This window comes from Bos indicus x Bos taurus, chromosome 13 (assembly GCF_003369695.1).
Source record: "Bos indicus x Bos taurus breed Angus x Brahman F1 hybrid chromosome 13, Bos_hybrid_MaternalHap_v2.0, whole genome shotgun sequence".
NCBI lineage: Eukaryota > Metazoa > Chordata > Mammalia > Artiodactyla > Bovidae > Bos > Bos indicus x Bos taurus.
The window spans coordinates 44,829,367-44,848,983 of record NC_040088.1 but is presented as its reverse complement, the minus strand read 5'-3'; the positions used below and the strand labels follow the sequence as shown (position 1 = coordinate 44,848,983).

Here is a 19,617-nt window from a genome sequence, read left to right as displayed (position 1 = left end):
GCATTTAGCACTTTCCTTGGTCTCAGAGCATGTTCACGTGCATTTTCCCATGGGATCCCGCTCCCAGCCTCCCTGTGACTTAGGCATGGCCTAGGCATCTATCCGGCCAGGTCACAGCCGTGGGCAAGTTCCCCCTTCTTTTCCTTGCCTTCTTCACTCACCTTCTCAATTCATTCATTGTTCTTTGTGTATACTGTGACTTCTTGTCAAATGAAACTAAAGCTGCGAATCGGTCAATTAGTGTTGGTCACACACAGGCTCTGTGACAATGTTCCAGTTACCACATAAGAGGGCAGGTCAAGGGATATATGGCCACAAAGTTTGGCTTATTTTTATAGGCAAAGAGGTCAAAGTACATATAGCAAACACTTGTGCAGCCTTTCACCTGGACTTCAGTGAGTCTAAGTAACCAGAGAACTAAAGGACCAATAGGGTGATAATTCCTGTTCTCATGACATTTTTATGTGCCTGAAAGATGGGTTCTCTGAGGTTTAGCTCAGTTACTTATCTAATTCTATGAAATTGCTAGCCTACAGTTATTGGAAACTCTTCCTTTCTGTGGATTATGTAGAAGCATTTCAATAAATTATAAGCTACCCTTTTCTAGGTCAGTCAGTTCTCAAATGAATAACTTTTGACAGTTTTACTCACCTTGTTTGAGACTTGAATATAATTCAGCCTGATGCTGACTTCATATCCATCCTCATGAACAGTAGCAGAGATGAGCTTGTAAAAAAAGTAAGAGAGAGAATTCACGACCAGGAGTGTGGGACTCAAGGCCCTGAGGCCAAGAAACTCTGAGATGCCAAACTGTACATGCAGTCAATTATTTCATTAACGCAAAAGAAAGCAGGAATAGAGAAACAAAAAACCGGATGAAACAGAACACAAAGAGCAAATGGCAGACACAAATGCATACTTATCTATAATTCCATTAATCATAGATGAACTAAATACGCCAATCAAAGAGTCAAGACTGCCAGATTTGGTTAAGAAAGCAAGACTCAAATTTATACTCTCTGCAGGAGACATACTTTAATTAAGTCACATGGCTGCAAGTCAACTAGGAAAAGGTAACCTGGGGTGGGGGTGGGGCAGGTCCTTGGCAATCAAGGACCAGATATTCAGGTGAGCTGCTGTCTTTGTAAGTGCCAGAAGGAATTTGTATCAATGGGACTCAGCAAATGCTTTAAGGATCAGACACTGAATATTTTAGTTTTGTGGGCCATAGGGTCCTTGCCATTGTAGCACAAAAGCAGCTACAGACAATAAGTATATGAATGAGTGCAGCTGTGATCCAATAAAACTTGATTTACAAAACTACAGGCCAGATTCACCCCACAGGTCATAGCCTACAGACCCCCAGACTGGGCCAAAGATTTAACAAACCACCAGAATGGATTATAAAAAAAAAATTTAGCAATACTTGACAATGACACAGTTTCAATGTTGGCCTAACCTGGTGGCAGAGGAGTGGGTTGGGCCAACTTTTAAAGGTTCTTCTGACCTCATGACGGAGGAAAAGGTCTTTTCATAGATGTGCCTTTATAATAGCAGTACCCTTGAGATCTGACAGACCTGCTTCAAATCCTGATCCCCAAGACCCAGGGTGTAGTCCTGGGAAGGTTACCAAGTTCCCTGAGCCAGTTTTCCTGGATATCAAATAAGGCTCGTTCTGATTATCTACTGCAGTGTAAAACCCCCCAAATTTAGTGGCATTCAATAACCACCATTTTATCATGTTCATGGATTCCAAAGGACATGGCATGGACAGCTTGTCTTGCTCCATGCCTGAGGTCTTAGCTGGAAGGACTCAAGTGGCAAGAGGTGGCTCCATGCTCAGGGGCTGGGATGACCAGGATCTCATCAGTCATCTGCCTGGCTCCACACGAGGCAGGACCATGCAAGGACTTGCTTCAGCTGGGGCTGCAGACGGAGCCCCTATGTGTGGCCACTCGGCGTGGCTTGGGCTTCTCACAGTGGGGTGGCCAGGCTCCATGAGAGAGTGCTGGTGGTGAGCGTGCCAAGCAGGGGAAGGCTTGCATGATCACACCTTGGGAGGCCCAGGCATCACTTCCGCCAAAGTCTGTTAGTCAGACAATCACAAGCTCACCCAGATTCAAGGTGAGGGGACGCAGACTCCATCCTTTGAAGGGCAGACTCTCCAAGAGTCTGTGGGCATGTTTTCAAAACTGCCACAAGGTGAGGCTACCCACTGTAGGTATGTTGAGAGGACTAGAGATGGAGGACCTGATGCAGGTACTGAGCGCAGATTACCTGGTAACTCTTATGGCCACAAGGGCGAGTGAAAAGGGATGGGATTTAGTGCCAATGTGGCTATACTACACTATTCTTTCATTACAGTCTAACCCTCCATTCCCTTCTCTGGGGGATCTTCCCGATGCAGGGATTGAACCCGGGTCTCCTGCACTGTGGGCAGATTCTTTACCATCTGAGCCATGAGGGAAATCCCACACACAACCCTACAGTTAAGTACAATGGTTCTGACTCAGAATCCCACAGCCTGCGGCATCTAGAAGCATAAGATACTCACAATGCACCGTCTTCAGTCAGGTGCCCAGACCCTGGGACAAGACTCGGTGGCAAGTGATTGAGGGAGGCAGAGCTGTGGGGAGGACAGTGAGGAAGCGTGGAAAGCAGGAAGGAGAAGGAAAAAGAGCAAGCCAAGTGCAGTTTCAGGACAGTCAGTGGGGGCAACCTTAGACCGATCCCGAGGGACGGTCGGTGTGGAAGTTCCACTCAGAGTCCACCCACCTTTCCCATCCTGGGTTCTGCAATCAAGGCTCGGAATTCAGGGTTGTTCTGAGCATAAGACCGGAGGTGCGCGGAGATGTGGTCCACCTGCTTTCTCCAGTATCCTGAGGAGGAGAGAAGACCGAAGACACGGGTGATTCCTCCGAGGTAAAGGCAGAGAAGGACCAGCACGCCATGCATTCTCAGAAAGCTAGCTTCACTTGGCCAAACTCTGTGATGGTTTTTACTTACTGAACCTCGACTATGTACTAGAGTAAGTTCCGTTTTTTTTTTGTTGTTGTTGTTCCTGGTTAATTTTTTTTTTTTTGCACATGATTAATCATAGAATGGGCTTCCCTGGTGGCTTAGGCGGTAAAAGAATTCGCCTGCAATGCAGGAGAACTAGGTTTGATCCCTGGGTCGGGAAGATACCCTGGAGAAGAGAATGGCCACCCACTCCAGTATTCTTGCTTGGAGAATCCCACGGACAGAAAAGCCTGGCGGGCTACAGTCCATGGGGTTGCAAAGAGTCAGACATGATAGGCAACTAAGAACAATCATAGAATACTATAGAATTCCAATGGAACATTTTGATTGCCATATCTGGGGTCTTTTTATTTTATTTTTTGGCTGTGCCAGGAGGCATGGGGAACCTTAGTTCCCCAACCAGGAATCGAACCTGTGGCCCCTGCATTGAGAATGTGGAGTCTTAGCCACTGGACCACCAGGGAAATCCCAAGGGAGTCTTTTTCTTTTACTCTTTTAAAATTAAGCATATTGAGAAACAACTTATTAAAAATACACCTTTAAAATACACCTATTTTAAAGGTACAGTCTGAGTCTTGGCAAGTATATATGCCCGTCAATATGCAGAATGTTTCTGAAAAGCTTCCTTTTGCCTCTTTCCAGTCGGCACAGGGTTTACAATAATTCTAATTCATTGCCACCACTTAAGACTTGAGAGATTTCACATGTGTCTGTTCTCTCGTCCCCAGGTGGGTGACACACGGCTGCACTAGGCCTGCCCTTCTGCGTCGGCTCAGCTGCCTGGGCCCAAGGGGCAGCTGCCTGCTCTGGATGGGGCAGGCCCTCCAGCTGGCCATAGCCCCCACAGGAGGGGATGTTACGGCCTAAGGATAACAGTGAATGATGTGGTAGAAAGCAAGTAAGAGGAGCCTAGAGACAGGAGTTAAACCACAGGCTGGCCACCTTACCAAAGAGAAGCACAGAAATAAACAGCTAAGCAAGACAAGCTCTCCTGAAGTCTGAAAAACATCTCAAACACTGACCTCAAAATCTAGCCATGTTAAAAAAAAAAAAAAAGCCTCACATTTAGCTGGATCAATCTGTAGAGCAGTTTATACCCCTAGAGCATTGTGGAAAGTAATAAAGCAATTGGCCAGCAGTATGTGGGACTTAAAGGCTGGCGGTGGTCAGGGAAAGAGACCTTGCCAAAGCCACACAACTCAAATGTCCACTATTGATGAACAAACACAATAGAGTATCACTCAGCTATAAAAAGAGGATGAAGTATTGAAACATGCTGCATGGACAAACTTGGAAACATTATACGAAGTGAAAGACTGATGCTGAAGCTGAAGCTCTAATACTGTGGCCCCCTGATGCCAAGAGCCAGCTCATTAGAAAAGACCCTGATGCTGGGAAAGACTGAAGGCAGGAGGAGAAGGGGGAGATAGAGGTGAGACAGTTGGATGGCATCACTGACTCAAAGGACATGAGTCTGAGCAAGCTTGGGGAGATGGTGAAGGACAGGGAAGCCTGGTGTGCTGCAGTCCATGGGGTTGCAAAGAGTCGGACACGACTGAGTGACTGAACAACAAAGTGAAAGGGCTGGTCACAAAAGACATCATATGGTTCCATTTATACATCCAGAACAAGCAAATCCTTAAAGACAGACACAGACGAGTGGTGACTACACACTTGGGGGGGGTGGGTGGTGTAAAGGCTGGTGCTTACAGGAGACAGGGTTTACCTTTGAGGAGATGAAAACGTTCTGGAAAAGGAGAGGAAGAGCGGTGATGGTCGTACAACACTGCTCATGTACTAAATACTGCCGAACTGTACCCTCTAAAATGGGGAAGACGGTGACATTCATGTCAGGTGAACTTTACCACACTAAAAAGAGCTGATGGCAGACAGCAACAGGGATGCAGACTACCAACATTTGTCTGTTAGTATACAAAGGCTTATGTGCTATTTCATTTACAAACTAGATAATGGGGTTAGGGGTCAAAACACGCTAAAAGTTTAAGGAAGTGTTATCATTCATTCAGACCAAAATGACTTGGAAACAGAAAAATAAAGGCACTTCCTGTATATAAAAAATAAATCAAAAGGAAGAAAAGGAAATTCTCTTTCGCTGAGTGTGGGTGCCCTGCAGAGAAGTGTTTGTCTCACCTCTCCCTGGGCTGACAGCTGTGAGGAGAGGCTTGTGGTCACTCGTCTTCTCCTGCCTCTGCTTCTGGGAAGCCACCTCCAGCTCCTTTTTCGCCAGGAGGGTCCCCGATGGGTAGAACAGGCCAGTGGTCTGTGTGCCCACATCCCTCTTAGGTCCAGCGTCAGGCCTGGGCAGAGGAACGTTTAGGGGCTGCCAGACAGGTCGAGGCTACGTGAGCAAGACAGGAAACATTAAAAGAATTATAATATAAGTTAATTCATTTTCCATTTTACTCACAGAAAACAGTCCTAATCAGAAGCAAGAGTAACTCCAAAACACTACTTTGAACTAAAAAAAAAGTTTCCAGGTCTTGCCTCATCTTCCCTGCTTGTTCTTCCCAGTAATGCCCAGCCTGATCTGTGAAGCCAGCTCCACCCCCTGGCCACTGACTGTCCTACTCCCTGAGGCCTGGAAGAAATCCATCCTCTCAACTTTACAATCCAGTGGACCATCCACACTCAGCTACCGGGCACCAGCATTTTCTCTGAGATACTCTCCGTCCTCTGGGCCTGGGGGACTGAGAGGACCCTCATGTAATGTTGTATATGTTGCACACTGCACAAGAGCACTGCATCTAAAGGGGTGATATTCACCTGGTGGATGCTGTATGTTTGCACATTAGGACAATTTTTCCCGTAGATGGAAGAAAATGTCCAACAAAATTAGTAAATTACAATCAATTTCCAACAGATGGCAGTCAAGTGTCTTAAGGAAAAACCAACGTGTCTCACTTGCACAAACATGCCACCTGGGTTATTGGCAGTCGTGGTATCTGTGTTTCAATCTGGGTTAAGAAGGCATGGTGGCTCAGACAGTAAAAGAATCTGCCTGCAATGCAGGAGACATAAGAGAACTCAGGTTCAATCCCTGGGTCAGGAAGATCTCCTAGAGAAGGGCATGACCACCCACTCCAGTATTCTTGCTTGGCAAAGTCCATGGACAGAGAAGCCTGGTGGGCTACAATGGGGTTGCAAAGAGTTGGACATGACTGAAACGACTAACACTTAGGACTTAGACTTAAAAAGGCATGAACTCCCTAAAAATGGATGCAAAGTTGTCGAGTGCATGTGCATTCTCTCTACAAATGATCAGTCTTCACAAATTCTTCTGATGAAAGGAAGAATCTAAAGAGGAGAACAGACCTGAAAAATCTTTCTGTAGTTTAGACAAATCCATAAATGGCTAACATGAAGCTGGTTAGAGATTAAGTCCTTCTGAAAATAGTCTTGGGAGATTTTCCTCAAATATGCCCAGTTGTTATAAGTGGCAAAAGCAATTTTATGTACCCCAGTGTAAGTTTTCTAAAATATAAAAGAGCAGGGGGAAATTTCTTGGTGTGCTACATAAGAAATTCAAGAGAAAAAAATACATTTTATCCCATGTATTTTAAATCTCCCTAATGACAATGGCACCTTACTCCAGTACTCTTGCCTGGAAAATCCCATGGACGGAGAAACCTGGTGGGCTGCAGTCCATGGGGTCGCTAAGAGTCGGACACAACTGAGCGATTTCACTTTCACTTTTCACTTCCATGCATTGGAGAAGGAGATGGCAACCCACTCCAGTGTTCTTGCCTGGAGAATCCCAGGGACAGCAGAGCCTGGTGTGCTGCCATCTGTGGGGTCGCACAGAGTCGGACACGACTGAAGCGACTTAGCAGCAGCAGCAGCAGGGCCTCCCAAGTGGTGCTAGTGTAAAGAACCCGCCTGATAATGCAGGAGGCATGACAGATGTGGGTTCAATCTGTGGGTTGGGAAGATCCCCTGGAGGAGGGCGTGGCAACCCATTTCATTATTCTTGCCTGGACAATCCCATGGACAGAGGAGCCTGGAGGGCTACAGTCCACAGGGTCACCAAGAGTTGGACATGAATGAAGTGACTGAGCATGTGTGCAATGACATCTATTGCCTTGTATATGTGGTTAGGCCTCAATTTAGTGTAGATAAATGCATATCTATGAATATCTGCCTGATATGAATATCTATGACTATGATATCTATGAATATCACATCTATTTATATAGACATGAATATCTATAAGTGCATATCTTTGAATCCTAAAGCAATCAATGTGTTGAAAACATAAACTGGTTGAACTCATTTGTACACCTAGTTAAAGTCCACAAGAAGGGTCTAAGTGTTTTGGCTCTTGTCCCCTGGGCTTGCTCACAGGGTCGGGTACACAAATTCAGAGTTAAAACCCCGTCCCGGGACCAGGTTTTACTAGCGTGGAGGCCTCACCTCAGCAAACAGGCCAAATTCTCCAGCAGCTGGAGCCAGGCTGCTCTCCACGTAGGGTCGTGCCAAGGACCTCACATAAAGGCCACAGGAGCCACAGAAGCGAGCAGATGGGTGATTGCTGGCCCCACATTTAAAGCAAACTGAGTAGCAAGTCGGAACACTAGGCTAGAGGACAGAAAATACTTTCAAATTTTCATGAATATTAGAGACACAGTCTTCCCATACAGCTTACGCCCATCCCATACAACTGCAGCCATCAAAAGAAGAAAGGCTGATACTCTCTTGACTCTGCAGTTCTACCTTCTAGAATTTATCCTGCAGTTGAACAAATACATTAAGAAGGATATTCAAGACCATTCCCTGCAGGATTGTGGATTCAGAGGAAGTAACTGGAAACAGCTTAAGTGTCCAGCACCAGGGGATGGCCTGAACCTACCACAGTATACAGAGACAGAGTAATGTTATGAAGTCATGGAGAAAATGAGAAGGTTACTAACAGGATAAATGCCAGGTGCAAAGCACCGGGTCAGTGTTCATATCAAACTACAGTTAATTAGTCATGCCTCCGGTGGCTGAAAGCAGACCTCAGAAGCTGAGTGCCAGTGATGACTTCTCGGGTAGGAGCCAAGGGACTAGGATGAGGAGAGACTAGCCCTTCACACGAAACCTCCTACACTATTTACATGAGACACTCCCACAAAAAATTCTGAGTGTTTTATTAAAAAGGTAAGCAGATAATTCATAGAAAAACACCTGGAGTCAATACATGAGTGAAAAGGTTTAACCTCAAAGAGATGCAAATGAATATAGCAATGAGAGACGTCTCAGTTTGAGAGAACTAATGGTCTCTGTCTCCAGATTCTTAAGTAAGCAGGTTGTTGTTGAGTTGCTAAGTCGTGCTGACTCTTTTGTGACCCTATAGACTGTAGCCTCCCAGGCTTCTCTGTCCATGGGACTTCCCAGGCAAGAATACTGGAGTGGGTTGTCATTTCCTTCTCCAGGGGATCTTCCTGACCCAGGGATCAAACCTACATCTCCTGCTTGACAGGCAGATTCTTTACCACTGAGCCACCAGGGAAGCCCAACTAAGCAGGGGCTGAGACCCAAGTCCTAAGAAGTGATTTCTGCCTGGGTATGGAGGAGGAGGCACCTGGCCTGGAGTGGCTGTGAGGCACAAAGAAGCTGTTTTAAACACCCCCACAATGGCTCCAGGCAAGCGTCCTCTGCTCACTCGTGGACAGTTGGAAGGTGGACATGGACCCACATAGGCAGGTCTACACAGTGTCCTCCCAAATCCAGAAGGGAAGAGAGCCCTGAACCACTGCAAACCCTGGAAATAAGGTACTTCTGCTCAAGTAAAACTATGATAGCCTCACCAATGAATAAATTAGAACAAAGAGCACACACAAATTCCTTTACGGAAAGTCAATGAGATGAGAACAACCCCCCAAAACAGTCAGAGAGCTGTATTTTGCAACGGCCCCAAGGAAGCAGGAATTTTCTTCTAAATTGGCTGGAAAATGCTGACTTCTTTGTGGGAGTATTAGGCCAGGGCCAGTCACCTGGAAGTCATCATTTCATACACATGAAATAGATCATCTACACAGAACCTAATCACTGGACTTGAATTGTACTTCAATTCCTTCATTTTAAACACTCTAGATAGGCTGGCGGGAAAGCCAAGCAATGGTGCCCACCACTTGCTAAACTTCAAAAAAGAGCAGGCACACAGTGGAACTGAGTCTTCTTTGGATTAAAGCCTCACTTCACTGAAGTGCTGAAAAGGCACTTATTTTTGCTTAAAATAACACAGTCGTTGCCAGCGCTGGTGCTTTTCCGCTTGCTTTCCTAGGACAAGAAGTTTGGAACTTGGCAACGCAGTACAAAACCAGTACATATGCATTTTGCTTACTGATAGGCTATAATCTAAGGGAATCTGAAGTGTCTTACTGAAATAAAGCTTAAAATTTTTCTTAAAGAAATTAATTTTAAACAAAAACCAAAACAGACATGCCTGCCTGTGAGTGACACATGAATGACTCCTGGCCATTGGGGCCCCACCGGCTGCGCCAGCTTCCACACAAAGCCACTAAATGAAATTCTAAGAAACTGCCGACTTGATGGAAGCCTCCTGAAGACTGTGAAGACAGTTGTGTGTTGGTGAGTGTGCAGTGTCCTCTCCACACACAGAAATGCTGCTTTCAGTGTACCATGAGTCACTTGTGATCTCTCCCCTCTCCTCCCCAACAAACTTCCTCCCCCATCTCTGTAGACTATATTTCTCATCATCATCAATGAACATTTATCGACCACTGAGATACAGGACGGGTGCGTGCGGTCAACCCACCTCTTGTGGCGAGGATGGCAGGGTCCCCTCGCAGGAGACGCAGTATCTCAGCTGAGCCGGGTTCCCGGTGCCGCAGTCGCGGCAGATCACTCTCTCCTTGAAAACAGGGAAAGAGACCTGTGTGTTTCCACGGTGCTTCTCTAATCTCTTCAGAGAAACACGTTCATTTTTCCTCCCATTCATCTGAGTAGTGTAGTAATGCCAGGACAAAAAGGGTGTTAATAATGTGGAATAATGAGAGGCATCTACCACCATGAAGCAGTCAGACATCCTGATGATTTCAGCATCTAAAACTTATCTTTTGAATTAACTTCCATGGAACACAAGTTTGAATACACACACACCATGGAAAAAGGAAGCCATATGCCATGTTAACTTAAAGTGGTGTCTGTAGGTTGGTTCAAGTTTTAGGTTGTATTTCAAGGTATGACACTTTGAAAGCCAGGATTGCGAAGTTTCATATCTACTTAATCATTTAAATAAAATGCTTTTTTTAAAAAATCCCCTTCTCTTATTCAGTACTTTAAGTTCAATAAATCAAAGTACTTCCCCCCACCACAAGAAAAGAAAAGAAGAAAGTGTTGCTATGAGAAAACAGCTGTGCAAAGAAATGACCAAGCAGTCTTTCCAGTCCATCAGCCTGGAGACCCTGTACTAACACCAGACCCTGAAACTGGATTGGTTTAGAAATTATTACAACAGAAATAGTGCCTGACAAATGAACGTAGTTTTAAAAGAAGCAAACCCCGAAATGAAAAACAAAAAAACCTGAAAAAGAGTATTCATCTGGCCTTAGGAAGGCAAACTAACTTTTTCACATTGCTTCTGTGTGAGTTTTTTTTTTTTTTTCAGTGTTTAAACTGTACTCCTGGGTAGGCCCTCGATCTCTGGCTTCAACAAGACACAGGAAGACCCAAGACAAGCAAAAGATTGTATGTTTACAAGTAATCTTGTTCTATATAAATTTGGATTTGCTCTGTAGTTTCTCACTTCGAATTGGAAAAGTGAAAAGACTGTCTTAGAAAATGAGTGGTAAGTTCAACCTTCTGAGTCAGGAAGCTGGAGATAAGTTGTAATACACACACACACACACACACACACAAACAAGAAAACAGAAAAGATGGTTAACATAGTAGCCTAGGTAGTGCGGCCATGCCCCACAGCAAGGGGTGTCTTAGTTCCCCGACCAGGGATTGAACCTATGCCCCCTGCAGTGGAAGCTCAGAGTCTTAACAGCAGGACCACCAGGGAAGTCCCTGAGGTGTTACAGTTCTCACTGTACATTAAGGGCACTTAATAAGGGCACTTCCCTTATTGCTGAAATTTTTTGTTCTTTTATCCCCAAAGTTATCTATATTAAACCTATTTCATCCTGTAGTGAACTTATACTTGAGGTTAAGTAAAAAGGAGTGGGACCATAAATTCAAAAATGGAGAAAAGATATGGTTGTAGGTTCAGTGATTCTACCCCCAAAATGTTCCTGGCATGATGCCATTTGTCTAACAAGATGTTTTTGAAGTTCGACATGATACTTGACTTTTTCACCCTTGTGACAGGCTGTATGTAATCCTCCTTTTCTAGGTGATAGAGACCCATAATCGAACAAAGCAAACACAAACATCAAGTGACTTTAAGGACAAGATTACAAGTCAACATGAATGACAATGTTCAATTTAAAAATATACTGAGTAAAAACCTGTGTGAACTGCAGTGCAATTTGTCCTCCAAACCCATGTCTGGGGAAACACATTTCTGTGGATCTTTCCTGATGTTTAGATCCTGTTGGCAATTTCAACTCTTGGGCGGATGCCCTTCCAAAAATGAGAGTGGGTTTTGTTCATGGGTGTTAGTTCATCAACTGTTAGCCAATGCCATCAGCTGAAGAAAGACGTTTAACTGCTCAAACATTGATTTCTATAGATTTCACTCACACTGTCACAGATTCACGTTTCATTACCTTCAGGCGGAAGCTGGCCTGTGGCTGCAGCTGTGGTGCCAGGGGAGCCTCACAGACCACACAGATGGGTGTGTTCAGGGGCACCACGTTCTCACACTCTGTGCACAAGCCCATCTGCATGAAGAAGGAGGCCAGGTTGGTCTTCAGATGCAAAACGTGAAGGCACAAATTGATCTTAGAACGTAAGGTTTAATTTACTTTTGTAAAAAATTTCTTTTAAATAATTGCCATTTTTACTCATTTCTTATTAAGGTAAAAAGATATCTATTGTAGAAAAGAGAGGTGTAAAGAAAAATAAAAAAACAGCTTACAGTGGAGTAAGGAAATTGACAAATCCTTTCTATAATACATTAAAAGGCAATTATAAAGTTGGATAAAACTGTTAAAAAAAAAATAACCATTTCAGATTCTGAAAGCCAACCAAAGATAGAGGATGAACTGAAAAGCAATGAACCTTGGGTGAAGACCCCACACGTCTGCTGGGTCTCGCTTGGGTTGTTCCCTGTCCTCCTCCAGCTCCATCAGAGCAGGATGGGCTGTGAACACCAGCAGCTTTGTGGCTGCTGGCGGCCAGGGCTCACACGATCTGGAGCTCGGTCAAGATGACGCGCTCAGTGACCAGCCAACAGGGAGGACCGTGGCTGCACCAACCTGAGATCATGGTCCTGTCTTGAGCAACTGATGAACCAGCAAGTAATCAGGGACTTAACAGGGAGTTCTAGAAGGAGGGAAATTTCTGTGTATTGCTAGATTTAAGTCTATTCTGAAACAGACTGTGAGAAGTTAAGGAGTCTGCTGTATTCCCTAGAGCTCTATTTAGTAAGTGTTAGTCGCTCAGTCGTGCCCGACTCTTTGCAACCCCATGGACTGCAGCCCACCAGGCTCTATTAGAAAATAAGTTAAAAAACTCAACTTTTTGAAATAGCAAAAAAAAAAAAATTCAACACAGGAAATATAGGAATTAAAAAGGCGGTGGTGAATCCTGGGAAGAGTCTCCCTTCAAGGCCACTGCCCCAGGTGAGGTATTATATACTTCAAGGAAAGGAGGGCCAGCCTCCTCAGACAGGAGAGCCAGCTTGTCCACCAGCACGAAGCTCATAGAAATTCAGGGAATCAAGGTCATGCATTTCAATCTGGGTCCAAGCCAGCACTCAGGATCCTTTCTGTCCCCCTGCAATCCCCAACTTTCATAAAGAAATGTGTTGATAAGGTGAATTCAGGTGATGCTGTAACTCACCAACAAATACAACTCAATTCTGTGTATGCTTTCAGCAGGACGATGCAGAGTGGCTCTGGAGCTGAGAGGAACCCCTCTGCACGTCTCTAATGCGACCCTGAGTGTCTTAGGTCTGGGACCCTAGGAGTGGGATCCACCCCTTTAAGTCCCTGAAGCCCAGCTGAGAGCAGGACATGGTAAGAACTCAATAGTTCAGATTACAAAGCGGTTTATACATTAGGGCATGTTAATAAATATAATTTACAGGCAGTATAGACGTTCTGAAGCTCATCATTTTGAATATTTATAATCCCTGATAACCTTTTCTCCCTGTAACAACAAAGAAAGTTTTGAAAAATTTGTTTTCAGACCAGTAAGAAAACAACTTTGACATTGCACCAACAAATATATAAGCAGGGAAAATTCAAACCAATGAGACCTGTTCATGTTTTATTTGCTATACCACCTTCTTTAAGGAGTTCAAAATATATCATGGGAGTAGAGTAAATTAAATTAACTTCTACAGCATCTCCCTTTAAGCACCTAGCCTCTTGCTTGAAGGCATAACTCAATTCTAAAACTCTGGACTTTGAATTCATTGAATAATGACTTTTTCCTAGTGACTATCTTTTTATTTTTGGTGAATACTACCAAATGCTTAGATTTATTTTTAACTGTAGGATAATGGCTTTACAACATTGTATTGGTTTCTGCCATACATCAACATGAATCGGTCATAGGTATACTTATGCCCCCTCCATCCTGAACCTCCTTCCCACCTCCTACCCTGTGACTACCCTTTTTAAATGGTCATTTTTCAGTAAACTTCCCAGATCCTTCTGCATCATTTTGTAAACCTGAATCCAAAAGAACCCCAAAGTATCAAGTGCATAAGAGATGAATACATTTAGGTGAAGGTTTTGATTTTTAGTAAGTCAAGTATGTTTTCTAACTAACTACAAACCTTTTTGGGTTTTTTTTTTTTTTTTTTGGCTGAGCTGTGCAGCTTGCAGGATCTTAGTTTCCTGACCAGGCATCAAATCTGGGCCATGGAGGTAAAAGCACCCGGTCCCAGCCACTGGACTTCCAGCGAATTCCCTAACTAACTAACCACTTAGTGGTAGGATAATATCAGTTATTATCTATGGTCAGCTAAAACTTTTAAATGTAGACGTACTGATCGATCTATAGCTGATATAAACAGCTTCTTTGGACAGAATGGTGTATTTTACAGATATACAGACCTGTAATTAGTACTTGTGGCATTTGTAGAATATATTTCCATATTGTCCTCAGGTTATGAACAGAAATATCATATGAGTAGGAAACATGTATTTATCCATAAGTGAACCACTGAAATCAAAAGATGTCAGTCTTTTTCTGAGCCTGTGCTTCTTTGAGACCACACAAAAGGAATGGCACTGCAAATGTGTTTCTGATTCCTAAATAGGAGTCTGGATAGAGCAAGATTCATTTGCCAGTAATTTTTTCAACAACTATCTGTGGTTCCCGTGTGCCAGGTGCTATGCTCCTGCTGCAAATACAGACCAGATCGACCAGTGGAAGAAGCTTCAAGGATCCTGCTACTCACCTGAGCTCCTTCTGGGGGCGGCAGACGGCAACCGAAGATGGGCGGCACAGAGGAGCCACATTCCAGACAGTAGCGAGCAAAGGGGTCCGATGGGCGGGCCACCAGGCAGCGGGCACACCTACGACACAAGAGGCCCCTGAGCAGCCCTGTGCTGAGCAGCGCACAACATTGACAAGCATTTGAACATTCTTAAAAAACAAAACAGGAAGCAGAATGCTCTCAAAGGCAGTGGAACAAGTTTAAGACGGGAGGTGCTTCTCTAAGCCTTTTTATCACAAAGTCCCACACAGCTGGGACCATGGTGCCCTTCACCTGGAGGCCAGGCGCCTCTTGCTTCCAGGCACAGCAGCAGTTTTATCAGCAGCCTCGACCCCACTTCCGAGTGGGGCCCTGGCACCTCCTGGCACCTGGGTTTTGACGTGTGTGCGGGTGAGCCCTGCGAATTCCAGTAATGTCCACAGTGCACTTTTCTGACTCTTACCTGGCTCTGGAGAGTCCCTGTCAGGTAAGCCCTGCCTACACCATCACTCACCTGCGTGGAGTCCGAGGTCCTGCCCCAACACCGTCTGCCCACTTCTAGGTGGTGGCGGCGTCCTCCAGCCCTCATCTACCTACCTGGTTGTGAAAGGATTCCTGGAACTGGCTCCCTTGTCAGTCACCCTGTTGCCGCCAAGCATTTCCAGGCAGGTCAGGGCCCCGATCCTGTGACCTAGCTGAACCGCGTAGCGTCTATGGTACCTGCATACTGTGCACTGGGTTGTTCGGTTGCCTGCACCAGTCTCTACTGGGGCCTCTCAACAGTCACCAGCCTTTGTAGTTGTGTTCACTTGGGGAAAGGATGGTCTTTTCAGCAATGGCGCTGGGCAAACTGGGTTCTATTTGGGATGATGAGTAAGTTCTGGAAATGGGATGGTGCTGACGGTAGCCCAACACTGTGAATGTACTTAACGCCATTGAATTGTGCACTTAGAAATTGTTAAAATGGTAAATTTTACTGTATTTTTACCACAGTAGAAGTATGCTGCTGCTACTGCTGCTAAGTCGCTTCAGTTGTGTCCGACTCTGTGCGACCCCATAGACGGTGGCCCACCAGGCTCCCCCGTCCCTGGGATTCCCCAGGCAAGAACACTGGAGTGGGTTGCCATTTCCTTCTCCAATGCATGAAAGGGAAAAGTGAAAGTGAAGTCTCTCAGTCGTGTCCAACTCTTCACGACCCCATGGTCTGCAGCCTACCAGGCTCCTCTGTCCATGGGATTTTCCAGGCAAGAGTGCTGGAGTGGGGTGCCATTGCCTTCTCCACAGTAGAACTATAAAGGACTATAAAAAATTGATATTGAATGAAAGTGATAATGTATTATGAGGTTCATAATATTTGTAGGAGTAAAATAAATGATCATGATAGCACAAAGGCTGCAGTTATCCAGGTACTGGAAGTTCTTAGACTATATATGAAGTGGTCTAACATCACTTGAAGACAGACTGTGATAAGTTAAAAATACGTAGTATAAACCCTAAGGCAACCACTAAAAGAAAACTTATAGCTAATAAGCCAACAAAGGATACAAAATAAAATGAAATCATAAAACATACCCAATTAATCCAAAAGCAAGCCAAAAAAGGGGGGGGGCAACAAAGAATAGGTAAGACAAACAGAAAACAAATAGCATGACAGCTGACTGAAATTCAAACATATCAATAATCAGAATAAATATAAATACTCTCAGCACCACGTGCAGAGATTGTTCTATTTTCTAAAAGCAAGACCTAACTACATGCTGTTTAAAAGAAACCTTTAACTAGAGAAACACAAATAGGTTAAAAAGAAAAGGATGAAAAAATGATGCACCATGCAAATACTAATCAAAAGAAAGCAGTAATGCCGATATTAATATCAGAAAAATATGATTTCTAAGCAAAGACTATTACCAGGGTTAATAAAAGGTTATTTCACAGGAGGAGGGATAAACTGGGAGATTGAGACTGATGTATATGCACTACTATATTTAAAAATAGATAACTAATAAGAACCTATTGGACAGCACAGGGACCTCTACTCAGTACTCTGTAATGACCTATGTGGGAACAGAATCGGAACAGCGTGGATACATGTATGCGTATAGCTGATTCACCTTGCTGTACACCTGAAAGTGACACAATGCTGTAAATCAACCATACTCCAATAAAAATGGGTTTTTTTAAAAAAGCTTATTTTGTAAGGATAAAGGGGTCAGTCCAGCAATAGAACATAGGAATGCAAAAGGTTTATATATTGAACAACAGAGCTTCAAAGTACATGAAGCAAAGAACTGAAAGCAATACAAGGACAAGTAGATAAACTCATAATTATAGTCATAGATTTCAGTATAATTTCCTCAATAACTGATAAAACCACAGACAAAACCAATAAAGACAGAGAAGACACTACAGCACTGTATTAGTTTCAAGTGTATAACCTAACAATCAATAATTGTGGATACTGCAAAATGATCACCACAGTGTCAGCATCGGTCACCACACAGTTACAGAATTTTTTTCCTCATGTTGAGAACTTCTTACATTTACTCTTAGCAACTTTCAGTATGCAGTACAGTGTCATTAACTATCTTCACCACTTACATCCCCAGGACTTACTCATTTTACGAGTGAAAGTTTGTATCTTTTGACCACCTTTATCCAGGTCACCCACTCTACCAACCCCAAGGGAAATGCAAATTAAAACCACTACCCCCACCCTACCAGAATGGCCAAAAATAAAAATAACAATGTTGGTGAAGATGTAGGGAAACTGGAACTCCCATCCATCATATACTACTGGTGGGAGTGTAAAATGGTACAGCCTCTTAGGAAAACATATGGACAGTTTTCCTAAAAAGTTAAACATATGCCTACCATATGAGCCAGCTACCCCACTCCTAGTTAGTGAGCTAAGGGGAATTAAAGTATACATGCACAGGATGACATGTATACAAATATTCATAGCAGCTTTATCTGCGACAGCCAAAACCTAAAAACAATCTGGATGTACATCCAATAGGAAACAGGATAAACAAACTGTGATGTATCCATATGATGGAACACATCAGAGTTAAAAAGAAACGTCCAGTGCATGCATACAACATGGGTGAGCCTCCAAGTCATCAAGCGGAGTGAAAGCAGCCTGGCCAAGGAGCAAATACTGAATTGTTCCCTATAAATATATGGGATCAAATGCAAGCTAAGCTACAATGACAACAAGCAGACCAACAGGTGCCTGGGAATGGGGCAGGTCACAGGGGAGGATTTTAAAAGGGTGCAAAGCAGGAAACTCTTGGAGGTGGTAGATTTTTTCATTTTCTTGATTGGGGTGATAGTCTTGAGATTATACGTATATATCAATTGTACTCTTTAAGTGCCATTTATGTATGTCATTTGTGCCTTTAAATTTTGTAAAAATTTAACTAAAAAAACAAAACAGTTGGGGAAAATACCATTGCTATGCCCCATCTTCAAATTATTTTTGACCATGTTGTTGTCTTAGCAGTACTCAGACAGTAGAGAGAAAGCAATACATACTTGAGAAAGTCCGTCTCCCTGTGAATCCTCATGATCTCTGTGCTTGTCAAGCTCTTCTGGCCAGTTATGTGTGCAAACCCAGGGAACTGAAATGAAGAACATATATAAAATCACGGCAAAACCTCTGGTACGGTAAATTACATAGAGTTCATCTCAGTGCTTTGTCCTACCATATGCAGCAGCCATCGTTTTTCCCACCATGCTCCAGCCACACCAGCCTCCTGGTGATCCTCACTTACCTGAACTTGAAGTTACTCGACCGAGATCTTTGCAGGGCTGGTTTCTGTTCATCTTGAAGGTTCAATTAAAATGTCACCTTTTTGAGGGGGCTTTCTCTTATCCCCCTGAATTAGGACACTGTTCTTCCTACCTGGTCATTCTCTATCCCAGGGGTTCTCAAGTTTGGGTGTTTATCAGAAGAAAGGCCAATTAGAACAGATGATGAGGCCCACCCTAAAGGCCCTGAGGCCGCAGGTCTTGGCTGGGGCAGGGTGGGGGCGGGTGGCCTGGATGTCTGCATTTCTGATGAGCTCCCAGGTGATGCTGATGCTACTGGTCTGGGGACCACACTTGGAAAACCATGGCTCTATCCTATCACCCAGGTCTATCCTTTTCATGACAAATCACTATTCTTAATTATTTTTCCCATTATTCACACGTTTATATCTGCCTGCCCCCATCCCCAATAAAATGTGAGCACCATGAGTACAGGGGCCTTTTTTGTTCAACTAGGTATCTGGTATAAAACATGGTGAAAAGGGCAGGAAGCATTAAAAACACAGTAGATCTTTAGTAACAAAGGAGTTTCTTTAGCAGTTACCTGGGGCTGCTGGGGGGCTGGTCTAGAGCCCAATTCATCACGGAAAGTTGGGGCTTCCCGCGGACTCTCTGAGAAGCGAAGGTCTTTCAATGTTTTAGGGTCACTTCTTTCACCCATGTCTACAATTACATCAAAAGCATCATTCTGTGAATATCTGAAATCATATGTGCTTTCATGCAAATGTGTCTTCATAGTTAGAAACCTTTTAATAAGGGGACACTGTTGTCACATTTTCTAATGTAGTAACTATGCAGAGAAGCTCCCACTCAGTTGAATTCATAGCAATAAAGAAAAAAGTGGGCCCAGACTGAGAAAATGAAAATCTGCCCTGCCACATTGCCCAGCATTCTGCACCAGGGGGGAGAATGGATAAATCCAGTTGCAAGGTCAGCAGGGAATCTTATGTGTCCCAAGGACACACTGCAGCTGTCACACATCCTAACAGTTCCCACTCTGAGTGACCACTGTTTCTTACTGACCAAGAAACCCTGCTCTCTAAAATCAGATTATCAGAAAACTTTGCTGTTTGAAATCCTATCAGTAAGAATGAAACATCCAACTGTTGCCTGGAAGACCCAGGTCACTGTGACATAGAGTTGTTGTTCAGTCGCTCAGTCATGCCTGACTCTTTGTGACCCCATGGATGGCCGCACACCAGGCTCCCCTGTCCTACACTGTCTCC

The 19,617-nt window shown here is 44.1% G+C and overlaps 1 protein-coding gene across 12 annotated transcripts in view; it reads right to left on the bottom strand.

Annotated features, from left to right (window-relative positions):
* DZANK1 (double zinc ribbon and ankyrin repeat domains 1) overlaps positions 1–19,617 on the bottom strand; it is a 52,642-nt gene that overhangs the window by 18,121 nt on the left and 14,904 nt on the right. For 9 of the 12 annotated variants that reach the window (XM_027559633.1, XM_027559629.1, XM_027559632.1 and 6 more), the window contains exons 6-14: positions 18,936–19,054; positions 18,116–18,201; positions 14,564–14,681; positions 11,757–11,870; positions 9,800–9,895; positions 7,453–7,617; positions 5,173–5,380; positions 2,776–2,879; positions 652–726 (exon numbers count right to left, since the gene is read on the bottom strand). In XM_027559633.1, the coding sequence (XP_027415434.1) occupies positions 652–726; positions 2,776–2,879; positions 5,173–5,380; positions 7,453–7,617; positions 9,800–9,895; positions 11,757–11,870; positions 14,564–14,681; positions 18,116–18,201; positions 18,936–19,054 (1,085 nt within the window). The remainder of the gene's footprint in view (positions 1–651; positions 727–2,775; positions 2,880–5,172; positions 5,381–7,452; positions 7,618–9,799; positions 9,896–11,756; positions 11,871–14,563; positions 14,682–18,115; positions 18,202–18,935; positions 19,055–19,617) is intronic. The other 3 variants (XM_027559636.1, XM_027559639.1, XM_027559640.1) reach the window with 1 other exon arrangement.